General features: G+C 46.5%; 1 protein-coding gene and 1 pseudogene across 2 annotated transcripts in view; one reads left to right on the plus strand and one right to left on the minus strand.

The window, feature by feature from the left end:
* COL8A2 (collagen type VIII alpha 2 chain) overlaps positions 1 to 26,227 on the plus strand; it is a 174,884-nt gene extending 148,657 nt beyond the window's left edge. For both annotated transcript variants that reach the window (XM_083173516.1, XM_083173515.1), the window contains one exon: positions 20,852 to 26,227. In XM_083173516.1, the coding sequence (XP_083029642.1) occupies positions 20,852 to 22,773 (1,922 nt within the window). In that variant the 3' untranslated portion in view covers positions 22,774 to 26,227. The remainder of the gene's footprint in view (positions 1 to 20,851) is intronic.
* On the minus strand, positions 12,574 to 14,043 carry LOC146058946 (kinesin-like protein KIF19 pseudogene; annotated as a pseudogene).
* Positions 26,228 to 27,920: the final 1,693 nt, after the last annotated feature.

Genomic DNA, 27,920 nt, shown 5'->3' on the forward strand with positions numbered 1-27,920 from the left:
AGGGGTGTGTCTAGCGCCACCTATTGGGCGTGTCTAGCATTGCCCATTGGGTGTGTCTAACACAGCCAATCATGCATGTTTACCATCATCTATTGGTACTCGCTAAAATATAAAATGTCTCTCAGCCAGAACATAATCTCCGGCCTATTTCAGTTTTAATATTCTTATTACTCTGTATAACAGTGCATGCATATAAAGTTAAAAAAATATATGGATTATGCAGGTATGTAGTGTTATGACAACGGTCTAGTACAATTAACAATGCAAAACACACAATTGATTGATGGGCACTAATTTTAACGGAATACAGGTCTAAAAACCAAAAGACTTTGGTAAAAGGTATTGCTGGTATTGCTAGCGGCAGGGAGTTATTCATAAGGGTGGGGACAGCATTTGGGGGTGCCTGTGCACCCCTAACACTCAATGTGCGCACACCTATGATAGCGCTGTTTAGGCTCTGTGACAGCTCTTTTCTTTCACTGTCTCTCCCTTCCAGTACTTCTGACTGGCAAACCTATACCTACTCTCTGTCTAAGTGTGGTAGTGTGTGGTAATTTACTGTGTACTTATTGTTACAATGGCAGGGGGTAACTCCAAGAGAGTTGCTTGCAAGAAATGTAATGCAAAATTTTCACCTTCTACAGAGGGAGTTTTACTTTGTGATAAATACACTGTTAACCCCCCACTAGCACAGGCTCCTGTGCATATGTAGTACCCCACTCCAGGGTACCTCTGATGTGCCCCTGTGCCCCAAAGGACCTAAACCTTGGCACCCAACGCTGCCTAAGGAGACCCCTGTCCACTGTCCAGGACAGGAAGGGTTAAACAGCCAAAGCAGGAGCTAGGACCCTGCTGTATCTGTCCCTACCTGCATTCCTGAGGGGGGGAGCACTCTAGTGAGGAGCATCAGCAGAGCGTGACAGGAAGAGAGAGGTCAGAGGTGATCCCAGCAGCTTGGAAGGAAGAGAAAGGTCTGGCACGTGCAGGAGCTGAGAGACAGAGTGCAGACTAAAAGACCCATGCAGCAGAGAGACGGGACCCGCTGACAGTGACCTCTGGCACCTGGGCAGGAGAGAGTAATACAGCAGCCAGGAGAGACCAGAGAGGAGCCGCTCACAGCTGCAGCACATGGCAGTGATTGACAGCTGCACAGAGAGAGGAGACAGGGATCAAAGGAGCTGCCTCCCAGAGCAGGGAGAGACAGCTACCGCTGGGGAGTGATGTCCAGCCAGTGCTGGCCACACAGAGAATGCAAGAGGGAGGCCCTGCAGGGTGCCAGCTGTGAAGCCAGGGAGAATGCTGCCAGAGGAGGTTGCCAGCGCCGGAGGAGGAGCCAGGCCAGGAGCCGCACAGCGGGAGTCGCTTCCGGCCGGAGCCGGCACCTGCAGCTGCTTTTAAGGTACCGGGGTGCCCTATGCCCCAACGATTGGTCTGCACCACGCCAGAGACTATCCCTATTAAGTCAATCCCACAGATTGCTCCTTAGTACAGAGCATCATTAGCCTCAGTCTGACCCACGCTATACTGTCACAGCAATCCCCAGTTACCCCCCGTTACCAGTGAGGAGAGCCACTGGAGAGGCCCCTCCATACCCAGGCCACCTATCTAATAACACGGGTACTATCCCCTGCTCCAGGGACTGAGCTGTTTGCTATTGAGCAGAACAGTGATAAATGTGGTTGTACCAGAACATCCTGTGGCTACTGACCCCTACAACCTGTTCGCTGTATTCCCTACAGGGAGCCACCCCAGGGAACGGGGGCTCGCCTGTCCCTCTGGAGAGAGAGAGGACTGTTCACCTTTGTCCGTTTTTTTAATAAGTTAGTGTGCACACTAAGATAGGGCCTAACTCTTTATTCGTGAGGATCTTCCTTCGCGGGACCATTTCTGAGTCAATGACTTTTGCTTAAGGCAGAGACTGTAGTTCAACATCCACAGGGTGTGAAGCGCCACCTGGCGGACATTTGGTGTTACCGTGTCACATGTACAGTACAGTGTTTTTAGTGACGTAATATTGCTTTCTCTGATATGGTTTTCTTTAAATGTATTTGTGATTATTGAGTGTCTAATGCCTTAAAGTAAATGTTTACATGCTGCACCTCTTTCTTATTGATTTCTGCATATGTGTACAAATGCATCGCAGTGACTAGCACAGGTGTTTCGTTAAATAAATATTTGTCGCTGCTAATTGTAGTAGTGTTGCTTCTGGGGGTTCTCCTTGGGTTGTGCCATCCCCTGCCACAGGTTCTTCCGAGAAGAAGCCGTGAAGATCTGAAGTCGGCAAGTCCAGAGTCCAGGTACACCATCGCACCACACCCCTGCAGGGGCTTTGCCACATGTGGCGTCCACGAACAGGATCGAAAACATGTCGGAACCCAGCACTCCACCACCGTCCCCCCGTAGACATCTTCCATCACTACTAGAGGACAGAGAATTGCAGAAGACAGTGGCAGCGCAGATCACGATGCCCTACTACTTCGGGGCCACATGGCTACTCACATATTCAGGGGACACCCGGACTAAAGGCACAAGCACGTTCAAGTCGTTCAAGGATCGAATGAACTCGACATTCAAGATATACCAGCTGAACGAAGAGCAAAGTAAAGAAATACTACTGGCACAATTAAGAGGGTCCGCCCTGAGAGAAGTAAAATCATGGTCAAAAGGCGACAAGGAGACGGCGGACAAGATCTTGAAAAAACTGGCAAAGATCTTCGATGCCAAAACCGTGCCAATGCTGAAGAGCAGGTTATATGCCAGGAAGCAGAAACAGGGAGAATCACTGCGTGATTTCGCACTAGCATTACACGAGGCCATGAAGGCAGTACAAGCCGCAGACCCAAGAGAGATACAGCAAGCAGACGAGATGCTAATAGACCTCTTTGTCGAAGGGGCAAGGGAAGAAACCACCCGTGCTCAGCTCCGAATGCTAAAGCGCCAGGAGCAAGGTTGCACGTTCGCAGAGCTCAAGGAATCGGCGCTACAGATATTGGAGCGAGTCCCGAATGATGACGCAGAAGAGGGGGCAGCGGCAGAACAGGAAGAGACGGAGAGCCATTACGAGACTAGACACCAGGGGCCTGGTGTAAAGAGAGGAACGGTCCTTCAAGAGGCACAATCTCCAGTAGGCCCAGACCCATTGTCCGACATTAACAGTAAGCTCACAGAACTGGCCTTAGATCTCGCCCGAATGGGGCAAAGACTGGAACAGAGCGAATCCAGACACCACAAATGGCGTCCACGAAGGGAGAGAGGAGGCCGACCTCGGAGGAGTATGTATAGAGAAACGGGAAGATGCTCTACCGGTCAATTCAACGAGGAGGACCGACCCTCGGGAAGAGACCCACTACTAGGTCAGCGAGAACTCATGCAAAGTCAGACCACGGCAAGAATACCACCTGACACTGAGGAGCGGCAAGTCAGAACAAGAAACTTGACCGGCCAAGTATCGTGGTTCAGTGTAGCACGTGGCTATGGCTTCATAAGGGCAGACAATAGGAGAACCGTATACGTGCACTATACCGGCATCCAGAAGACCCCTAGGAACAAATACTTCCGAAGCCTGGAAAAAGGAGAATGGGTCGAATTCGAAGTGACCAATGGAAGGAGAGGTGTTAAGGCAACTAACGTAACAGGCCCCGGTGGTGCTGCAGTAAGAGGCAGCAGATATGCAACTATCCACAGTCAACATCGACGCTTCATGCACCAGCCATATGGTCAGCACCACCTGAAGAGGAGAAGGTCGCAGGATGTTTGTAGCGAGATTGACCGGCCCATCAGTAATCACCCCCGGCCTGACCAGATGCCACGATCACCAGAACCTAAAGGCTCAATGAGAAAGGGACGGCTGGAGATCAATGAGAGAACAGACGTACGGAGTCAGAATGAGGCAGTGCAACAGTGCCATGAAAATGCCATTAGACTGCAGTGTCCTCCAGAACCCACTAGGCCACCGTCTCAACCTAATGGCTCTGTGGAAACCTCAAGGAAAGCGGAGAAGGCCGAAGCTCAGCCTAAAGAAGTGAGGCCAGGAACCGACCATGAGTACACCCCAAGAATGGTAAATTCGGGTGACGAGACAGCAAGCCTCCAGCAGACAGATGCCAGTAACGCTGAACGGAAGAGATGCCTCGAAGTTGTGGCCCACATGACCGTGGCAAAGAAAATGGAGCCATTGGAACTTAAAAGCCCAAAGGCAACTATACCACCGCCCAAAGCAAAGGCCACTATGGAAATCGCAAAGACAGCTGAGAAGGCCGAGACCTGTTTCACCGAAGTGAGGCCTGTGACAAACAGTGAATATATGACCATCTCTGGAGAAGAGTTTGTCTTCAGGATACAACAGGCGATACAGAGGTCCAAGAGGCGAGACCAAGAGGCGAGACGTGTTTAGTGCCAGTCGCACTGTGAGAGTGGGCGACATCCATGCTCATCATTGAAGCACCTGGACCGCAGAGGGATGGGAGTCCTGTGGCAGAGGGATGGTTGACCCAGGGAGCCCACTTTAGATAGCCAGGTGGCAGCAGAAAGGTATTAACGTGTATTTGTCATGTAATGTATAATTGTTTGCATCTGTTTTCTTTCATTGGTTCAATGTGGTGTCATGGACATTGAAAGGACTTAATGCCATGTTGTTTGCCTGAGGACAGGCAAATTTCCAGCGGGATGGCATGTAGTACCCCACTCCAGGGTACCTCTGATGTGCCCCTGTGCCCCAAAGGACCTAAACCTTGGCACCCAACGCTGCCTAAGGAGACCCCTGTCCACTGTCCAGGACAGGAAGGGTTAAACAGCCAAAGCAGGAGCTAGGACCCTGCTGTATCTGTCCCTACCTGCATTCCTGAGGGGGGAGCACTCTAGTGAGGAGCATCAGCAGAGCGTGACAGGAAGAGAGAGGTCAGAGGTGATCCCAGCAGCTTGGAAGGAAGAGAAAGGTCTGGCACGTGCAGGAGCTGAGAGACAGAGTGCAGACTAAAAGACCCATGCAGCAGAGAGACGGGACCCGCTGACAGTGACCTCTGGCACCTGGGCAGGAGAGAGTAATACAGCAGCCAGAAGAGACCAGAGAGGAGCCACTCACAGCTGCAGCACATGGCAGTGATTGACAGCTGCACAGAGAGAGGAGACAGGGATCAAAGGAGCTGCCTCCCAGAGCAGGGAGAGACAGCTACCGCTGGGGAGTGATGTCCAGCCAGTGCTGGCCACACAGAGAATGCAAGAGGGAGGCCCTGCAGGGTGCCAGCTGTGAAGCCAGGGAGAATGCTGCCAGAGGAGGTTGCCAGCGCCGGAGGAGGAGCCAGGCCAGGAGCCGCACAGCGGGAGTCGCTTCCGGCCGGAGCCGGCACCTGCAGCTGCTTTTAAGGTACCGGGGTGCCCTATGCCCCAACGATTGGTCTGCACCACGCCAGAGACTATCCCTATTAAGTCAATCCCACAGATTGCTCCTTAGTACAGAGCATCATTAGCCTCAGTCTGACCCACGCTATACTGTCACAGCAATCCCCAGTTACCCCCCGTTACCAGTGAGGAGAGCCACTGGAGAGGCCCCTCCATACCCAGGCCACCTATCTAATAACACGGGTACTATCCCCTGCTCCAGGGACTGAGCTGTTTGCTATTGAGCAGGACAGTGATAAATGTGGTTGTACCAGAACATCCTGTGGCTACTGACCCCTACAACCTGTTCGCTGTATTCCCTACAGGGAGCCACCCCAGGGAACGGGGGCTCGCCTGTCCCTCTGGAGAGAGAGAGGACTGTTCACCTTTGTCCGTTTTTTTAATAAGTTAGTGTGCACACTAAGATAGGGCCTAACTCTTTATTCGTGAGGATCTTCCTTCGTGGGACCATTTCTGAGTCAATGACTTTTGCTTAAGGCAGAGACTGTAGTTCAACATCCACAGGGTGTGAAGCGCCACCTGGCGGACATTTGGTGTTACCGTGTCACATGTACAGTACAGTGTTTTTAGTGACGTAATATTGCTTTCTCTGATATGGTTTTCTTTAAATGTATTTGTGATTATTGAGTGTCTAATGCCTTAAAGTAAATGTTTACATGCTGCACCTCTTTCTTATTGATTTCTGCATATGTGTACAAATGCATCGCAGTGACTAGCACAGGTGTTTCGTTAAATAAGTGGATAGAACTAGAACACACCCTAGAATGGGTGGGAATCTAGAAGGGAGGCGCTTGGCACAAGTGGCTTCTAAGCAGCTGCTGAAAACAGGTTAGTTACTCCTGTAAAACATGTGAAGCAACAAAGGAAAAAGGTAGCAGCGCTGTGGACAATTGAAAAAGAGAAATTGGATGATCTGTACATATAATTATTTACTTCAATATGTGACACAAAAGCAAAACATACAGTAAAAACAGCACATATGGATGTGCAGCAAAGTTAAAAACATAAATGCAGAGTAATATGGCCCATTTCCACACTATAGGGAGTGCTGTGGAGAGTCCGTTCCTAGTAAGCCCAGAATGGGAAATGTGGTTTTATAGTTACCGCTCCAAGTTGGAGTTTGGGTGCATAGATAGATGGTGAGGAATGTCCAGAAATGTCCCTGTGTCCGAGTGGTCGGCCCAAGTTGGCACAAATAACCGATGCCACTGGAGATGGTTGGAGGACAATGGTAGGTCACCTTTTGAGGAATGGAGCAGCAATCTTGGAGCGGATAAATGTCCTGATGATTTGCTGGGTTAAGAACTGAATCTCCCACTGGGCTGGTTCGGACTCTGGTCCACAAGTCAGAGGTGGCAAATGGGGTGGTAGCACTTCCTGACGCGTTTCGCTGGTCCTCCCAGCTTTATCAAAGGACTTGATAAAGCTGGCAGGACCAGCGAAACGCGTCAGGAAGTGCTACCACCCCATTTGCCACCTCTGACTTGTGGACCAGAGTCCGAACCAGCCCAGTGGGAGATTCAGTTCTTAACCCAGCAAATCATCAGGACATTTATCCGCTCCAAGATTGCTGCTCCATTCCTCAAAAGGTGACCTACCATTGTCCTCCAACCATCTCCAGTGGCATCGGTTATTTGTGCCAACTTGGGCCGACCACTCGGACACAGGGACATTTCTGGACATTCCTCACCATCTATCTATGCACCCAAACTCCAACTTGGAGCGGTAACTATAAAACCACATTTCCCATTCTGGGCTTACTAGGAACGGACTCTCCACAGCACTCCCTATAGTGTGGAAATGGGCCATATTACTCTGCATTTATGTTTTTAACTTTGCTGCACATCCATATGTGCTGTTTTTACTGTATGTTTTGCTTTTGTGTCACATATTGAAGTAAATAATTATATGTACAGATCATCCAATTTCTCTTTTTCAATTGTCCACAGCGCTGCTACCTTTTTCCTTTGTTGTTTCGTTAAATAAATATTTGTCGCTGCTAATTGTAGTAGTGTTGCTTCTGGGGGTTCTCCTTGGGTTGTGCCATCCCCTGCCACAGGTTCTTCCGAGAAGAAGCCGTGAAGATCTGAAGTCGGCAAGTCCAGAGTCCAGGTACACCATCGCACCACACCCCTGCAGGGGCTTTGCCACACATACCCCTGTCTGGGCATCACAGCTTGCAGATGTAATGTCCCAATTATCTTCTGAGCTCTCAGCAGCTCAAAAAGATAGGGAGACATCCAGAAACCAGCAGGCCTCTTTTGCCTCTGCACAGTGGCGTAAGTTTGTCCGAGGCGCCCGGAGGCAAGAGGAATGTTGGCGCCCCCCAACCTCCCCCCACTTTAATAAATATATATTACTGTATATACACACACACAACTTCTAGGGTGTGTATAAAACACAGACAAGCATATAATGATCAACGTTTCAGTATTTACTCGCACTATTTTCAAGATCTTGTCGTGGAGTGCCGCACCCTGTAAGTTGTGTGTATGCTGGACATTTTTCTGTAGCCTGTCCTAGTGGGCAAACAGAGAGTGGGAGGGTGGGATGGCAGTGGCTGCCAGCCATGTGGACTAAACAGTATCCCTTCCCTCTCACCCTGTGGGGTAGCAAGAACCAGGGGTGCCAAGAGGAGGGATTTGGTTAAAAAATAAATACATTTTAAAAATTAAATAACTTAAAAAAATTAAATAAATGTAAAATTTTGAGAAAGGGGTGTGGCCATCGGGAGGGGGCATGGTTACGGGGGTCTGTGAAAATTGTATGTCGGCATTGGCAATGGGAAGAACAGGAGGGTCTCTGCATGGCATGCACAGAGAGGGCAGGTTACTGCTGCAACAACTGTCTCTCCCCAGCTCCGCACACAGCACTCTCAGCAGCGTGTGCTGACCTGGGGCAGAGGCTGTGCTGCGGTAGCAGCCTGACCTACTGTATCTCACTGAATGCCCGGCTCGCTGCAATGGGAGAGCTCTGCCCCTCCACCAGACCCGGCCAGGCGAAAAGTAGCCGCTCCCCCGCTCGGCGCCAATGGCAGGGACCTGTGTGTGTGTACTAGGTGAGCACATACAGTACCTGCTACTTTTGCAGGACTCGGCCTCCTCCACATTGCTGGCTTCCCTGCTGCTACATGGGGTCTGCAGGGCAGGCTGACATGGCTGGAGATGAGTCCTCAGTCTCTCCCCCTCGTGTAACAGCAGGTGCTGCTGTCAGCATCAGGACAGGGCTCAGGTCGCGTGCCCACGAAGCAGCCGTCTCCCCCCCCTGTGCACGCCAGTTGAAATGTAGATGCCGGACAGGAGGGGAGGGTGCGCACTGCGTTGCTGCTGAAACGAGCCGCATATGAATGTGGCTCATTTACAGCAGCAACAAGGACATGTAATGGGGGACATGTAATGGGGGGCAATGGAGTCAGTGCCCCCTTCTGGCCAGGAGCCCGGCGGCAAATGACTCCATTGCCTCCCAGAGTTCCGCCACTGCCTCTGCAGTAGAAGGCTTAACAAAAGCCCTGGCCCCAGGGCCAGCAGAGGGCGCTGGTCCATCATCTTCAAGGGCATTAAACCACCCTCTTTTACAAAGGAAGAGGTTGCTGCCACAGTCTGTGGATTTAGGTGATTATGATAATATGCCTGATCTTGAGGAGGGTGAATTTGCTTCTTCAGAGGAGGAGGAGGAGGAGGATGTTTTAGAGTTTGATATGCAAGAGCCTGAACAAGCCTCTCAGAGCTTTGAGGATTTAATTGAGATGGTAAAAATTGCTTGTAATGTGACTGAGGGAGCAGACACTCCTGTCCTTCCTTCTCTTTTTGGTAAGAAACAAAAGCAATCTTCCACTTTTCCTCTGGCAGAGGAACTGGATGATCATGTGCTGCAAGCCTGGTGTCACCCAGACAAAAAATTTCAGGTACTGTACCCCGCAGGTTTTTATTAAATTACCCCCTTCAACCTGAGGTCAGAAAGAAGGTTGAGATACCACCAATGGTTGACTCTTCTGTATCTCAACTGTCTAAAAAGACGGTCCTTCTGGTCCCAGGGGCCACCACCCTTAAGGACACCTCAGACCGTAAGTTAGAGGTAACCTTAAAATATATTTTTTCTGCGGCTGGTGTTTTACAGCGTCCGGCTCAGGTTGGTTGCTGGGTGAATAAGGCCATAGGGGTATGGGCCTCCCAAATTTTTTCAGAAGTTTGTGAGGGTTCTGACCCCGCCTCCATTGTTCAACTTGCTGAACAGATCCAAGAGGCTTCCACATTTTTAATGGAAGCTTCCTCAGATATTTGTATGGTTGCAGTCACAGTTTCTGCACATTCCATATCAGGTTGTAGAGCAATTTGGCTACGCTAATGGCAAGCGGACGCAGAATCCAAACGAGCAGTGGAGGCTCTTGCCTATAATGGGGACGTCCTGTTCTGGCCTGAGCTCGATAAATGGATATCCCAGGCAACACGTGGTAAGTCTCAATTTCTTCCCTCAGCTGCTCCACCAGCTACTCATAGGACACCACAAAGGCCTTCCTTTCAGTCCTTTCGTCACACTAGCAGGGTTTGGGAACCACGACTAGCCAGCTATTGGGTCCTCAATCTTGAGAATTTCCAGATCTCTCACTCTTCCCAAACTCCATGTTTATTCTTGCTTATTTAAAATCGTTGATAGAAATGAAAATCAATGAAAATAGATATTGTTCTTTTTTAAAGTCAACACTAAATCAAGAATTTAATACAAATAGAAAGTACCCTCAGGAGGTCGCGTGGGGACCATCGTCTGTTATCAGCTATCTAGTAGGATTGCAATGATTCTAGTACCTTATTTCTGTGATAACTTAGAACAGGATAATGATGTGGAAGTAGCATATAACACATTTCTGTAGACTGCCCTACCATATTTACCGTCTCTTTGAAGGTATTTTGTGGGCTTTTCCCAGGGCTGTCAAGAGAAATCTTGGGCCCCAGTACAACAACTTCCCAGGGCCCCCTGAACTCTAACCCTCCCTGCCATACTTTCGATTGGGAAGCCAACAGACAGCATTCCGGTGGAAGCATTGTGAGTGATGTTGGGATCCCGGCACCGGTCTGCAAAGCACTGTCGGGATTCCGGTATTCCAACTGCATCCCAACCAAAGTGCATATTCTAATATCTAATGCGGACCCTTTGCGTGCTCAGGCCCAGGTAATCAGTAGCCACTCCTCCCCCCCCTCTCTGGACAACTCATTCCACCCACTGCCTGTGCCAGGTGAATAAGAACTCTCAAACAATCAGAGAGGATGAAAGATTGATGGGGTGTAATGGGCCCCATACATCAGCAATCACAATTTATGGATTTCCAGATACAGGGATTTTATGGCCAGATAAATGGATTTTCAATCTATCTGACTTTGCCCACACATTACAGATTTATTTCAGTGATCGGCAGATTTTTCCATCTAAAGATTGCATCTTCATATCTGGAAATTGCCCAATTGATTGTCATTTCAGCTGTTCATAATGTAAATAGATGAAGAAGACGAATTGGGAATGCCCACACATATAAAAAAGATCTGCAGATAATACCAGATTATTAAACATGTTTAAAAACCTGATTAAGCAATCGATTGGCGATTTTGATTGGGATTGCCAAAAGGGGGAGCCCACACATCTAAAATTAATTGTGGCAATCATCTACATATCTGAAAATTGTCACAATTAATTGCTGATGTATGGGGCCCTTAAACCAAGAGGCTGGAGGCCTAGGTTATGGTATAAGCCGGGGTGGCCAAACCAGTCCTCAAGATCTACTAACGGTCCATGTTTCCCAGACAACCTCGCTGGTGCACAGCTGTAGTCATTACTAAATGTCACATTACCCAGACCACCTAGCTGGTGCATAGGTGTAGTCATTACTAACTGTCACATTTCCCAGGTCACCTAGCTGGTGCACAGGTGTAGTCATTACTAACTGTCACATTTCCCAGACCACCTAGCTGGTGCACAGGTGTAGTCATTACTAACTGCCACATTTCCCAGGTCACCCTAGCTGGTGCACAGCTGTAGTCATTACTAACTGTCACATTCCCCAGGTCACCTAGCTTGTGCACAGGTGTAGTCTTTACTATCTGTCACATTCCCCAGACCAACTTGCTGGTGCACAGCTGTAGTCATTACTAGCTGTCACATTTCCAAACATGCTGTATTCATTCCTACTATAGATTACAGGTTACCTTATATATATAAACTGTTGGTAGATCTTGAGGACAGGTTTGGCCACCCCTGGTATAAGCCGTGTCTTAAGTGCCTGAATGCCTGCTGCTTATCCTGTGGCTGGACAGTTGGAGAACTGACCCCTATCAATCAGCTGTAATGTTTAGAAGCAGCTGGATCAGCCAGACCACCTCCCCCATCATTAAGCAAATCATTGCCGCAGACAGGGGAGGGGCACGGGACAGCGTGGCAGACAGTGCCTGATCGGGCAAAGGGGAACTATTCACAACCCTGCCCATTCGGCACTACTTAAATAGAAAAAAGGTGTGCAGGGGATTGCCTGTAGAACCCATAGACTATAAGCCCCAGTGTCTCCCTAATTATATAAAAGTACAAAAATTGCATAAATGGGGAAAATAGAAATGCAATTGTATTACTTGATTATGGCCGACCATGTGAGCAGCTGGTCCCTGTCTGGTGATCATCATTCTGTCATGGTGACGGGCCTGTTTTTATGTGGAGGCCTGGAGCTGCAGCTTTATCCGCCCCAATGTTAACCTGTTCCTGTTGCCGTGCTACAGGCTGTGATTGTAAAATAAGATGACCTTATTGGATGGTAATTTTAGAGCACAATGGGATTTGCTGGCGAAGTGTCAGTAAATAATAATAATAAATAAATAATTGAGGATGTCAGGAAGGTGCTGCAAAGATCTCATCCCCCCTCTACTGGTTCTGCCCTAACATAATCCTTATAAGATCTAAGCATCACATTATATAACGGATGCCATAAACCCGCTAACAGCACAAATTATGTATAACTAGCTACGTACTTATTATGTTTTCAATGAGTTGGATGTAATTATCAGCATTTTACACATAATTAGCAGCTCTTCCAACACACCCATGGGGTGGCTGCCCAGTGTCGTTTTTGTTTTTGGGGTATCGCCATTAGCCCTAATCCCCATCTTTCTGCCGGGCCGAGTGCTGTTCATGTCGGCCGAGTGCTGTTCCTACCGGCACCAGTGATGTTCCTATCGCCATGGAGGTCTTCGATCTTGATAATTGGAGGAACGATTTTTGCAACAAGCTTTAGCCTTTATCTCGCAAAAAAGCCTGGAGAGTACAGGGAGTACAGGAGCGATGCGTCTCATAACAAAATAATCATCCTCATGCCTCGGCGCTCTGGTCTTGCGTTTAAGTTCTGGAGGATGAGAGACTTTCGGTAGCACTTTAGTCCCCTCAGGGATCTTATGGGGGACACAGACACGGTTCCTCTCCACCCGTGTCTTGATGAACTTGGCCTTGCTCCCATAGGTCATTGTGCTGCGGGCGTCTTCATAGGCACTATCCGCGGGGCTGATGTGTGTGATCATGACCATTCGGCCTTTCCCACTTAGTGCTCCCTTTAGCAGCCAGGTCAGCTTGCTGTCCCGATAGTTTCTATGGCTGCCTGGTTTGTCACGCAGCGCCATGATGCAGGTTCTCAGAGCGAGAAGGGAGCGGTTGATGTAGCCTCCCTCTTTCATGCTCTGGCCACTGTTTGCAGTCTGGCTTGCCCGCTCTGATCCTGCCAGGTCTACCATGTACAGCCTGGCTGTGCTCACACCATCGCTGTCCTCCTGCTGTATGGTGACCTGCATTACTGCATGGGAGCGGGATGAGGTCTTATTAGCGGCGGTGGGAGCTTCAGAGCGCCGCTTATTCCCCTTCTCCAGCAGGGCCATGGCTTCCTCAGGATTGCTAAGGGTGAACTGGGCAATCCCTTCTATTTTGGTGTTGCCATTGGGATCCTCTCTGAGGACCAAAGACCCAGAGGAAGGTCTTAGTAGGTCCCGGACTTTTTCATTGTAGATCTCAGCATATGACAATGATACAGAGAAGTTTTTTCTATTTCCAGTCTCCTCAATGGCATTAAACAGGTCCTTCAGGGTGCGATACATTACTCCGGGCTCACGGGCCTTGCCCATCATAGTAAAGGTCTTCCCGGTGCCTGTTGGGCCGTAGGCAAATATGGCAGCATTGTACCCAGATAGGAGGTCACCCACTAAGGGCCTCACTGTGGAATTATACACAGTCTCCTGGGTCGCTGCCTGGTCAAACACATGGTTGAATTTGAATGTCGTCTCTCTTGTCCTGGTCGAGCGCAGGACGTTGTTAGGATCCTCACCAGGGTCCTGCAGTAGCACTGTCTGCGGTCCTAGCTGGTGGGCGATGCATTGTGCGCGGTTCTTAGTCTCCGTTCTATTAAATGGACGGATGCGCAAAGCGACAGCCACTTGATGATCTTTAGCTTTGTCACTTTTAGTCTCCATCTTATTCAATCGTCAGTCTTCAGAAAAGAATGAGAAATGATCTGTGTTGGCTCTAGTCCAGCAATATCAGATATGAGCCAGGAAGCAGCAAGCGGATGGTTTTATACCCCCTCACAGCCCATTGTGACATCACAATCTGCCCTCACAGCCCATAGTGACATCACAATCTGCCCTATGGCTGAGGGGCCCTGCTGTGTATCTTATCCAGGGCATGCTGGTACATTGGATTCTAACAAAGTTGTATTCCCGTACCTCATCCCTTTAATCCTGGAGACATATCAATTACACAGGTTCTGTGGCTGGCTCACTTCAAGACTCAATTTCTACTGTTTTTTTTTTTTAAACAGCCATCAGACTTCATTCCAACTGTATTTTTTTAATCAGCCACAGAACCTGTGTAATTAAAGGGATGAGGTGTTAACCCTACTTATTACTTATCTGGAGGTGCTCCCAGGAACCTAGGATTAACACCTCATCCCTTTAATTCATGTCGACCTTATGCTTGTGTCAACTTTTTGTCACTGCCAAGCTAAAGCCTGTTGACCTTTTTAATTTGTCAACTTATTGACTGTTGACCAATACGCACTAAATGACTTATTAAAATATGCGGCTTAGAATGGACTATCTGAGCAATATCTTGTAGTGCGCACATTGTTATCGACCTCCCATCCGTCGGCACATGCGGGTCAACTTTGGCTATGTATCCAATGACCTCATGTTCAGCAGTCACAGGTGACCTCACTAAATGATATCGGTAACCAATATCATTCAGTGTGTAAGTGCTATCTAGCTGACCAGCGGCATTGCCTATATATCTTATACCACTTTTACACCAGAGCTGCCGAGTCGCACCCAGGTTTTTGAACTTGGCTCCAACCCGGATGTGACCCGGCAGTTGTTCCTTTTACAATGGCATCCTCCGGCATTATGCTGCGCGGGCGACAATAGCGAAGGCGGGCCCTGAGCCGTCACTTGGAGATTACATCATCTCCAAGCCCCGGGAAACCTGCCAGCCGGGGGTGTGGATCAGCATGTAGTTAGACAGTCATTAAGGCGACACCATTAGGTCGACATGCATTTAGGTCAACATGAGTCCAGGTCGACATGGGTTAGGTCGACAGGGTCATTATGTCGACAGTGTCATTCGGTCGACAGCCAAAAGGTCGACATGGGATTTTTCACTGTTTTTTTACCCGAATGTTGTCACACAGTCAACATGGACACAGGTTAAAGTGCACCGCATCCCCAAGCTGCGCTCGCAATGCTTCGGGGTTGGTGCCTCGCTATGCTTGGCACACTATTTTATTTTCCCATCACGCCCTAGTGGATGGTAGAGCGTGAAATACCGCCTGTCGGCACATGTTGGCTCAAAAAACAGTGAAAAACCCCATGTCGACCTTTTGACTGTCGACCTAACCAACGTCGACCTAATGACCCTGTCGTTTTAACCCATGTCGACCTAGACACATGTCAACCTAAATGCATGTCGACCTAATGACTGTCTAACAACTTGCTGGTGACCCAATGACGTATTCCCCATCCGGGACCCCAGCAACACTGTCCAACATGCTGGGGGCCAAGCCCAGCACCAGGGAAAGCTGCTGGGCTGCCCCCAGCCCCGTTCTGTGAGGTGAATGGATGCCGCACACAGGCATCCATTCACCTCCTCCCAGCAGCGGAGGCTGTGCACGGCCCCTGCCAGGGGCGGATTGGCCCACCGGGAAACCGGGCCATTTCCCGGTGGGCCGGCCCAAAACTCATTAAAAGGGGCCGTCCACGCTTCCCCCTGGGCTGGCTGGGCCGCAGCACTTTGCCCAAATCAAAAATGGCCGCGCTCCTGTTCCCCCTCCACCCGGCCAGCAGAAGAAAGAAGAACAGCAGCAGCAGGTGATCCACCCCCCCCGGGCATACCGCCGCCACCAGCACCCCCCCCCCCCCCCCCGGGCATACCGCCACTACACCCCCCCACCCCCCCACCCCCCCGTGGCATACCACCGCCGCCCCCAGCTCCCCCGGCTCGCATTAGCGCATATCGCCACCCCCAAGGCCAGGTTTCGAGACCCAATCCGCCCCTGGCCCCTGCCCAACCTCTGGGCTGACCGCAGGACGCTGCGGTCTGGAGGTATGGGCTTCCCTATTGGTCAAAATGGGTCCCTGGTTCAGATCACCTGGGTTACCCATTTACACGGCCCCTGACTCCGGGGAAGTGCCATGTCCGACCATGAGCATTTTTTTTACACCAAGCCCCGACCCGGAGTGGAGCAGCAATAACCCGGATCGAGGCTCTGGTGTAAAAGAGATATTATAGTTACCCCCCTCATCTTCTAGTGTTTATGGGGCTTTAGTTGCAAAGCAGATAGTGGTAAATCATAAGCAGGGCTGCCACTAGAAATTTTGGGGCCTGGAACTGACCTTCAGTGGCACTCCCCCCGCCCCCCCACTCGTGCCCGCCTGCACCCCGTCCTTATCTACATAACATACATTTTATTTACAATCTTAGACAATCACTCACATATACTGTACACTTACTAGGCTATGATATGAGGGTAAGTGCATAGCTACCTTCTCCTCAATGCAATAAGATTAATCTTTCTGCCCCTCTCTCTCCAACCTAACAACTCATACACTACTTAGCTGGCATATTCACAAAGGGCCTAATTCTAGTTCACTCGCAAAAGCAAATTCTCTCTCTAATGGACAAAACCATGTGCACTGCAGGGGGGCAGATGTAACGTGCAGAGAGAATTAGATTTGGGTGGGGTTTGTACTTCAAACTGATATCTATATTGCAGTGTAAAAATAAAGCAGCCAGTATTTACTCTGCCCAGAAACAAAATAACTCACCCAAATCTAACTCTCTCTGCACATGTTACATAAGCCCCACCTGGACAGCATGGTATTATCCATTAGAGAGAGAATTTGCTTTTGCAAGTTAACAAGAATCATGCCCATAGTGGGTTATTCTCGTTGACATGCAGTGCTGCGAAGATCGCAGTGCTGCATTTAATTTTTCGCCCTCGTCCACAATTGCCACTGGCCCCCTTCGCAGCCCGAATCCCACCGCGCAACTGCGAATGGATGTTTGGCATGAACATACATTCACAGCATAGGCGTGCGCAGCCCATTTTATTAGGGGGTGCACCGTCAAAGGGGTGTGTCTAGCGCCACCTATTGGGCGTGTCTAGCATTGCCCATTGGGTGTGTCTAACATAGCCAATCATGCATGTTTACCATCATCTATTGGTACTCGCTAAAATATAAAATGTCTCTCAGCCAGAACATAATCTCCGGCCTATTTCAGTTTTAATATTCTTATTACTCTGTATAACAGTGCATGCATATAAAGTTAAAAAAATATATGGATTATGCAGGTATGTAGTGTTATGACAACAGTCTAGTACAATTAACAATGCAAAACACACAATTGATTGATGGGCACTAATTTTAACGGAATACAGGTCTAAAAACCAAAAGACTTTGGTAAAAGGTATTGCTGGTATTGCTAGCGGCAGGGAGTTATTCATAAGGGTGGGGACAGCATTTGGGGGTGCCTGTGCACCCCTAACACTCAATGTGCGCACACCTATGTACAGGCCGCTCATTATTCCATCAGTATACCACTGTCCTGTTCAGCATATTCTAGTCTAGTGCTTACACTCATATCTCTATGCAGTGGTTACTGGCGAATTCCTGCACTGTGTTAGACTCTACATGCCCAGGAAAAGTGGCACTAGATTAGACTGACAGGATCACAGAACCTCTGACCAAGGTTAACACATACTTGCCTCATTTCAGACTCTGTGTGGCCTCTGGGAGGGTGACTGTAGGCATTTACAGCAGTGCTTAGGGATGCACGTAGTAATGAAATGAATCACTACAATGTACAACAAACCCACTTCTCGTTCATGCATCAAAAGCCTCCACTAATACATTACTAATGCTAAATATGGTTCTGCTCTCCTCCAAATAATGCAGCAGAATGCAATGTAATAGGCCATTAATATTATTATTGTCCTTTATAGAATGCAATGGTTGGTCTTCAATGCCAATTAAAAGTACAAAACAAGCATAGCAGAACATAAGTTCATTCCTGCTTAGACTGCAAGCCCTCAGGGGCAGGGCCATTTTCCCTTGTTTTCCTCATAGTACCATCCCTGTCACCAGGGCGCATCTATATCCTCCAGTGACTCTGATCCTGACTGTCTGGCCGCTCGTAGCTACTGTATAAGCTCATTGATTTCTGTTTGCTCCTTACTCCCCCTCATGTAACCCAGTACTGTTTGCCTCAGTCCGCTAGTTGCATCACATATCTGTGGTTATCATTTGGAGTTTTGCTACCTGTATCTATTTTGTTTTTATTGGGCCTAATTCAGCATGGTTTGCTAGTTCGAGAAAAAGCAGTTGCCTGTGATCAAAATGTTGTGGCCCATAAGAAAGAATAACCGCCCCATGCAAATTGCGAGCACTTCATAAAAACCGAACCATCAAATAGGTATTTTTTCCATCTGAGTAAATCTAGGGCTTCCACTAATCTGTTGAAGAACCAGGCTGGAAGTGTACATTACTGATGTCAGAGACCCACCCAAAAAAGCCTTGGCACACCTAATCAGTTATGCGCATGTGCAGGGCTTCTTTGCGAAAACCCTTGCTGACCTGCACTGTTGGCGTGGCACTCGCAGAGGGGAAGGGGGCGGAGAGGGCCGTGGTGGGGATGGGGCATAGCAACGCCCAGTGTTTCATGGGCATTCCCATGCAAATGCTGGGCTATCCCATGCAAATGGAGGCATGACATGGGGTGATGGGGCAGGCGGGTGATGTCACATGTCAGCCACCCGCCCTGTCTTTGGCCAGAAGCCCGCAAATATAAGTCAGTCTCCACTGACTTATATTTGCGAGCCCTGGAGAAATCATTTGATGGTTGGCGAACATAGAATGATTCCGCTGGCTGCAGGCACATGCAAGGGCATGTGTCTTTGTGACACTTCCCCTCGCATGGATATGGTGTGGGGGGGGGGATTCATCGAGGCGGAAGGGTCTGCCCTCTGGGACTCGGTAAGCTGCGAGCTTCGCAGCTTACTGAGTCGACCAGAATAAGGGCCTAAGTGAGTATGTATGGACTGTACAGAGGGATGCAAATTTGGAAATATTTGAAAAAGGCAGACAACACGATCAAAATGGATTTTAAAAATGGGCTTATGCAAAAACATAGCAAACTATGCAAACTTCTGTGTTGCTATTTTAAAGTTGTATAGTTGAACAAAGAGTTTATATTTTACTATAGTTACTTAGAAATACCTAATATACAGTTGTGCTCATAAGTTTACATACCCTAGCAGAATTTGTGATTTTCTGGCCATGGTTAGTGGTTGGGTGAAGCCATTTATTGTCAAACAACTGTGTTTACTCTTTTTTAATCATACTGACAACAGAAACAACCTAAATGATCCTGATTAAAAGTTTACATACCCCAGTTCTTAATATCGTGTATTGCCCCCTTTAACATCAATGACAGCTTGAAGTCTTATGCTGTAGTTGCGGATGAGGCTCTATCGTATTTTAGATTGTAAAGCTACCCATTCTTTTTAGCAAAAAGCCTCCAGTTCCTGTATATTCTTGGACTGTCTTGCATGAACTGCACATTTGAGATCTCCCCAGAGTGGCTCAATGATATTGAGTTCAGGAGACTGAGATGGCCACTCCAGAACCTTAACTTTATTCTGCTGTAGCCAATGACCGTTTGACTTGGCCTTATTTTTTGGATCATTGTCATGTTGGAACGTCCAAGTATGTCCCATGCGCAGTTTCCGGGCTGATGAGTGCAAGTATTTTCTGATAACATGCTGCATTCATCTTGCCATAAATTTTGACCAAGTTTCCAGTGCCTTTGTAGCTCACACATTCCCAAAACATCAGCAATCTACCTTCGTGTTTCACAGTAGGAATGGTGTACCTTTCATCATAGGCCTTGTTGACTCCTCTCCAAATGTAACGTTCAATTTCGGTCTCATCACTCCAATTGACTGTGTTCCAGAAGTTTTGAGGCTTGTTTCTATGCTCTTTGGAGTAGTGTAAGCAGGATGCTTTGTGGCATTTGCATAGTAATGGCTTTCTTCTGGAAACTCGACCATGCAGCCCATTTTTCTTCAAATGCCTCCTTATTGTGCATCTTGAAACAACCACACCACTTTTGAGTCCTGTATTTCAGCTGAAGTTATTTGTGGATTTTTCTTTGCATCCCGAACAATTTTTCTGGCAGTGTTGGCTGAAATTTTTGTTGGTCTACCTGAACATGATTTGGTTTCCACAGAATCCACCATTTTCCACTTAATTTAACACTGCTTATTGGCATTTTCGATTGCTTGAATATCTTTTTATATCCCTTTCCTGTTTTATACAGTTCAATTTCCTTTTCCCACAGATCCTTTGACAATTCTTTTGCTTTCCCCATGACTTAGAATCCAGACAGTGCAGTACTGGATAAAAGATGCAAGGGTCTTTCAGGAGACCAGAAACTCACTGACCTTTTATACACAGACACTGATTACAAGCAAACAGATCACAGGTGAGGATGGATACCTTTAGTATTCATCCAAACCCGTTTGTGTCAACTTGTGTGCATGTTATCAGGCCAAATTCTCCAGGGTATGTAAACTTTTGATCAGGGTCATTTGGGTATTTTCTGTTGTCATTGTGATTTAAAAAAGAGTAAACAAAGTTTTTTGACCATAAATGGCTTTGCCCAACCACTAACCATGAGTGAAAGAAAAGTTTGTGAATTATCATTCATATTCTCTGACAAATGGCCAGAAAATCACAAATTCTGCTAGGGTACAGTAAGTAAACTTGTGAGCACAACTGTCCCTAATATATGTGTACAAATATTCAATGTACTGTATATTAAATATTTGATCTATTACTGTAAAATATTGCATATGCAGAACTCAGTTATTGTCTTCTTATTGTTACAGATATGCCACCAATTCTTCCAATGGACCTTAAAGGAGAACCTGGACCAGCAGGAAATCCTGGTCCAAGGGGACCTCCAGGACCTCCAGGACCCCCTGGGAAAACAGGTGTGGGAAAACCTGGATTACAAGGACAGCCAGGCCCTGTCGGTCCTCCTGGCTTCTCTAGCATTGGAAAACCAGGTTTACCAGGAATGCCGGGCAAAGGTGGTCTCAAGGGATTACCTGGTACAAAAGGGGAGGCTGGAATTAGGGGTGAACAAGGACCTCGTGGGATGCCTGGCTCTCCAGGTATCCCTGGCCCTTCAGGTATATCTTCTAATGGAAAACCAGGTGTGCAAGGTGGTCCTGGGCAGCCAGGTATAAGGGGTGAACCTGGTCAAAAGGGTGAGCCAGGACCTCGTGGAGAGAAAGGTATTAAAGGAGAAACTGGTCTTGGTAAGCCTGGCATGCCAGGCACTCGTGGAGCTGGAGGTCCACCAGGACCCATGGGACCACCTGGTCTACCAGGTAATGGAAATCCTGGACTTGCTGGATTACCTGGAGCATCGGGAGATAAAGGAGATATGGGTCCACCTGGGGTACCTGGTATAGGTGGTCAACCAGGGCCACAGGGCCCCCCAGGAAAACCAGGATTTGATGGGATTGGTAAACCAGGTTTAGATGGATTACCAGGATTACAAGGGCCACTTGGTCCTAAAGGGGAACCAGGAATACGAGGTTTGCCAGGGCTGCTAGGGCCACCAGGTTATGGAAAGCCAGGTTTGCCTGGTTTGAAAGGGGATAGAGGATCTGCTGGAATGCCAGGAGGAATAGGGGATATAGGAGAGCCAGGTTTAGATGGTGAACCTGGTGAACAAGGGCCACAAGGTATTATTGGGCCTCCGGGACTTCCTGGGTCAATGGGATTACCAGGAAAAAATGGTTTGCCTGGCTTAAAAGGTGACATAGGACGTAGTGGGCCACCAGGGACACCTGGAATTCCAGGGAACCAGGGTCAAAATGGGTTTGTAGGTAAACCAGGATTCCCAGGTGAAAGGGGTCTTCCAGGTTCTCAGGGACTTCAAGGGCCAACTGGGCCGAAAGGAGATGGAGGGCTTATGGGTCTTCCAGGTTTGCCAGGTCAAGCAGGTAGCCCAGGAACAAAAGGAGAAGGGGGGATTCCAGGGCAAACTGGACCAAGAGGTCCTGCTGGCATTCCTGGATTGCAAGGGTCTTCTGGTCCCATTGGGCCACAGGGATTACCAGGATTAAAGGGGGATAAGGGTATACCTGGTCTACCTGGCAACAGTATCAAAGGTGAAATAGGTCCCATGGGGCCACTAGGACCACCAGGAAATCCTGGCTCCCCAGGTGTAAATGGTCAGCCTGGACCACCAGGTCAACCTGGACCACCAGGTCCACCAGGCATCTATAACGATGCAACAATTGCTGGTCTACACTTGCCTGATGGAGGAGTCGAAGGAGGTACTGTAGGAAATGACAAATCTGGAAAACCTCAATATGGCACAGGAGAACTGTCAGCCAAAATAGCTCCAGCGTTCACTGCCATACTAACGACACCATTTCCTCCTTCTGGCATGCCAATCAAATTTGACCGGACTTTGTACAATGGTCACAATGGTTACAATCCTCTTACTGGAATATTTACCTGTTCTGTGCCTGGAATCTATTACTTTGCTTACCATGTTCACATCAAAGGCACCAACATCTGGGTTGCTCTATACAAAAACAATGTTCCTGCTACCTATACGTATGATGAATACAAGAAAGGGTACATGGACCAAGCTTCTGGAAGTGCAGTACTAGAACTTAAGGAAAATGACCAAGTTTGGGTCCAGATGCCATCAGACCAAGCAAATGGATTATATTCAACAGAGTACATTCATTCTTCCTTCTCTGGCTTCCTCCTTTGTCCCACATAATTGACATGCAATACAATTTGCACCCCTAGGCATAAACTATCTTTAAAAAATGACATGGAAAACAAAATAAAAAAAATGATCTACAGTATATATATATAAATATATATTCACTGGGGCAAAGAGAAGTGTGAAGAAATTAAAACTTGTTTTAAAAGTTCACGTTGAAATAAGACTTTTCAAGGTTTCTTTTCTCATTGAAATGTGCAAAAAAACAAGGGTGGTAACATTATTATCTAGTGACATTTAACACAGAACAAATATGGAGGCTTCTGGCAAGATGACAATGCCATGCGGTTTAATGTACTTCAGCTTAGAATTTACTGGGCCCTACAGACTATGGATTTTTTGTGTTTGTTCTTTTTTTCGGGTATTTTCCTGTACCTGCTACGTATGTTGCATATTATTTTAGTCTTAACAACACTGCACCTACATTTAATGTAGTGAGGATGACCTAACCAGATCAGTAATGGTTTCATATTGTTTTACAGTCTATCAAGAATAGTAGGTATTGCTTTTATAGCATTTTGTTTTCGTATGGTGTTCTAGCTATATGGATTATTTGGAAGGCAGGTTAGTAAAAGGTATAGAAATGAAGAGCAGCAGTTAAAGTATTACATAGTCAAGATATATTTTAATAAACACCAATCAATACAAGCAATTTACTAAGGGTTAAGCACTGATACCAACATATTTGTACTTGGTGTTAAATGAGTCTCCCTCCTTAGAAAACGTTATCAATGCATACATGCTGCCCTGCATCTTTTCACATCTATATATAAAATAATGTAGCATTTATAATTCAAGGTTACAGTTACCTGAAAGTGATAGTCAATATTAATGCATCTATATTTCAGTCCGTTCAGGACAAAAATTTTTTCCCAAACTATATAATGTGAAATTGAGAGGAACATGGATCACATGGATCTAAAACAAATGATTGAAGGTGTAAAGATGTACTCGTAAACAGAAGAGCAGGCCAGTAACTAGGATAATGGCACAGGGGCTTTACTTAAGAAGAACTGAGGATACCAGGCCTGGTTTATAAGGTGCAAGTTGCAAGAATTAATTAGCTCAAGTGACTGATATTCCAGACTGACTTTAATGATTCTCTATTCTGTGTCACATTTTAAAACTCATTAAATGCAATTTCATGTATGTGCGTTCCAAGCAACGTCTTCTGCTCCCGATACCAGTTGTACTAGATAGAGTGAATTATGAGGCATCCGATAGTAACTGGCACTTATACACACAGATATGTTCAATCATTAGTGTAGTGTATGTTCTATCATTAGTGTAGTGTATCTTATTATTGACAATAGGCTATGTAGGTAACTGAGTGTAATCCGTTTCTGTATAGTTAATGCACTGACTTTGTTTCATGGTACCTGGCCTATTGCCTTAAGCAGCTTTGTGCTGTTGGTAAGTCCATCTGTTCAGCCATGTATATATAATATAGGGCACATACTGTAGTTCACCCCACATTGATGACTAGTCGTGTTTTTTTTATTTATAATTCAGCTGGAGATAAGCTGAATGGCTACCTGCAGTATAGGATACAGTCTAGTATATGCCATGGTGAAACGATGCGATACGATGCAACCTCATCTATTAGCCAGAGAGAGTTTTAGCTGTTTCAAGACATTTTTTTTAGATATTGCTTTGTTTTTAAGAAATATGACCATGTTTTTTATGTGTGGGTAGGGAGGGTTCTTTTAAGCTTCCCTTCGCCATTCAGTGCCTTTTTAATAAAATACTGTTACTTGTAATCTTTTTATTTTATTATCAGTTGTTTGCAATGGTGCTATGCCCTACTTACCAATGTTATATATTCATATAGTGCAATATTACTCTAAAACAGCAACTATGGTTTATGAAGACACCATTTCTGTTTGGTCCTGCTAATATCAATGCATTTTGGATTGTAATGCTTGAATTGTAACCAAATTTGGGGTAAGGAGTTTTGTTATTGAGCTTCAAACACTAACTTCCTCCACTGCAGGCTGTGAACATGCCAGGTGACCAGGGTTATCTTCAGAGGAGCTTTTAATGATCACGGGTCAAATTTCTCTATCTTGGCGTGCTCAAAAATGTTCCCTTAGATTATGTGCAGAAATTATGTTATATGAAGTATATTGAATTAACTGGTTGGAAAGTTTATTCACTATGCTAAATCATAACTATTATTAGTTCATAGGAAGGTGCTTAAATTCCTGGATGTTATACATTTATTTTAAAGAAAATCCAAGGTGGAATAATGATCTGAGCATAATCGTTTTACTTTGTCCCTTCAAATAAAACAATGGCTTTCCATTATTTGGTTTAAGGGAAATTCAGTTTGCCTTATAATTCAATAATGTTAAGTGCGATATAGGGGTCACAAATTAGGCAATAATTAAAGTATAAAGCAGCCATTTCAACCATTTGCCAAAGCAGCAGTATCCATTAGGCCAGCCATGGCCAAACTGTTGCCCTCCAGTTGTTGTGAAACTACACATCCCAGCATGCCTTGCCATAGTTTTAGCATTCCCTAATGGCAAAACTGTGGCAAGGCATGATGTGGCAAGGCATGATGGGACTTGTAGTTCCAAGCTGGAGGGCCATAGTTTGGCCATGCCTGCATTAGGCAGACTTGGCTCCGCCTCCGACTAAGGGCCCAGCAGTTGCTGTGGTACTTCCTACAGTACAGTTGAAATCAGGATCTAAACACATTATTATCATGAGCAAAACTGCACAGCAAGGAGCATTATTCAAATGTGCCCTATTTAGCCCATTATATCACTTCAGTTCTATAACATAGCTTTGCAACAGTAAAACTGTTTCTATAGTGTTTAAGATGAAGTGCACCAAAAGTTGTTATGGGCTGTGTAAATTGCAACTCCTTTAGTAGTTGATACAAAACTCTGCTCCTCCAGATATATCATCAACAGGCTCCACAAACTCAGAAATGGAATATAATTCTGATAATCAAAGTGCATGACCGCTAAAGGAGATTTTGCAATATATTGCTTTTTTGTAAACAAAGCCCAAACCAGTTTATGATATGCAAACTAATAACATTTTCATCAACACTGCACTATACTGACCTTTGTTAGAATTTAGTGTGCAATGTAATAATCAGCCATTATTAATCATACAGACAAATATATTACTTGAATCTATTCCAAAAAAGAAGCAATACTTGTGCAGTTTCCACCAAAATATTAGGACAATTGTGATTTGAATATTTCTATGAAAAATGAAAGTCATATGTTGAAATGCAATTTAAAGAGCAACTTATCAGAACTCTAGAACCTGTTGTCTGAGGCAGCGTTATAGATGGTGATGAGGGTTGGCCCTGTTCTGCACATTATATGGACTTTTTGTGGGTGGCTGAAACAGGATTTTCACAAAGTGGGTAAGGGGGGGTTCCTGTCCAGCCAAAGCTGACTGCCTATGTTTTTGCTGACTGGATAACATAGAGACAGTTTCCTAATAAAATATCTGAACTCTGTCCTGTCTGCGGTTTCATTTGTACGAATGAGGTGTGTGTGAAAGATTTAGGCAGCTGTTAGTTAGCTCAGAGAAAACCTTTCAACCTCCATTAGTGTTTCCAGTGTATGAGAGTGTATTGTCTGTGTACAGTGTATTGTCTGTGTGATTGCATAAATCACTGTAAGAAAGTCCCTCACAAGAATAAAAGAAAACAGCAAACAAGCAAAAAATGAATTCCTTCCTTATTGAACTTACGGTTTAATAAGGCAAAAGGTCTAAATGCAGACAGGTTTGGAATAGCCATTATCATTGTACACCAGTATAGGTCATTTTATAGTATAAAATAGAGGAAGCTGGATCTGTTTCCTTATGTGCAAAGTACCAGTGTTTGGTATTTTAAGCATGCACAGGACCCGTGATTGACAGTCTGATGTCGTTTCGGGGTAGTAAAGAGGTCATGTTCTCTGACATTGGATGGAGACTTCCTGCTTCTGCAACGGGTGGCTTGGGCATCCCAATTGGTGCTGCAAGTTGCCCAATGGTGAGTCAGTGTTTGACATCTCCTAGGACACAGGTCACCTCCTCCTGTAGTGCCATACAGCCAGATTAAGCCTTCGGGAGGGCCCGGGTCACTTTAGACCAGGGGTGGCCAAACCTGTCCTCAAGATCTAACAACGGTGCATGTTTTCCAGGCAACCTGTGGATCTATAGTAGGAATGAATGCAGCAGGTTTTAAAATGTGACAGTTAGTAATGACTACAGCTGTGCACCAGCTAGGTAACCTGGAAAACGTGGACCGTTGGTAGATCTTGAGGACCGGTTTGGCCACCCCTGCTTTAGACAGTGGGGGCCCTCCCTCTTGTCATTACTGGCTGCAAACTGCTTGGGAGAATATTACACTGTCAAAACATAGAGTAAAGGCAGTATAAATTTGGACAACGGGTGACTGCAGGGATATATATATATATATATATATCAATCACATAAAAAGCCTGTGTTTGTCCCTCTGTACCTTAATTTGTAGGAGACCTCACAGACTCAGCGCTGCCTCTGATTAAAAACCCTCCTATGATGAGGCTGCTGCTGTCCTCCATGGGCCTGATAAGCATATGATGAACTCCACCAATTACAGCTCAGCACAAGCCTCTCAGCCTCTGACCTCTTCTGCAAAGTCTCATGGGACTTAGTCAACTCCCAGTAATGCACTGCACACTTGTACAGTCAGTGTGCCTTGGCTCCCGATGCTCAGCACCCTTAATCATTGTCACATTGGCAGATAGGTGAAGCTGTAGCACTACCCCACTCCCATGCACAAAACCTTTAGCTAAAAAAAAAAAATTAAATACATGCTGCACACAGTTAGGAGCTGATTGGTTGGTACTTAATCAATCTCCACTTTTCAAGACTTCAAGTACATCTGGCCCATTACATGCACAAAACTATAAGATCCAGATTCAGTAAGAGGAAGTACTTTGAGAAAGTCTCCATTGCCTAGAAGACTAAACGCATTGACGTCACATCAACTGCTTTGGTCTACAGCTACTAGCACTTTACCCACCAGTCGGCATCCAGAGCAGCATGATTCATCAGTTACGAACATGGTGCTCCTGTGTGGCCTTCAGCTAGCATAAACACATCTATCACTGCACTTGTGCATGTGCTAGTTTCGACATACA

Source organism: Crinia signifera, chromosome 2 (genome assembly GCF_055691185.1).
Source record: "Crinia signifera chromosome 2, ASM5569118v1, whole genome shotgun sequence".
Taxonomy (NCBI): Eukaryota; Metazoa; Chordata; class Amphibia; order Anura; family Myobatrachidae; genus Crinia; species Crinia signifera.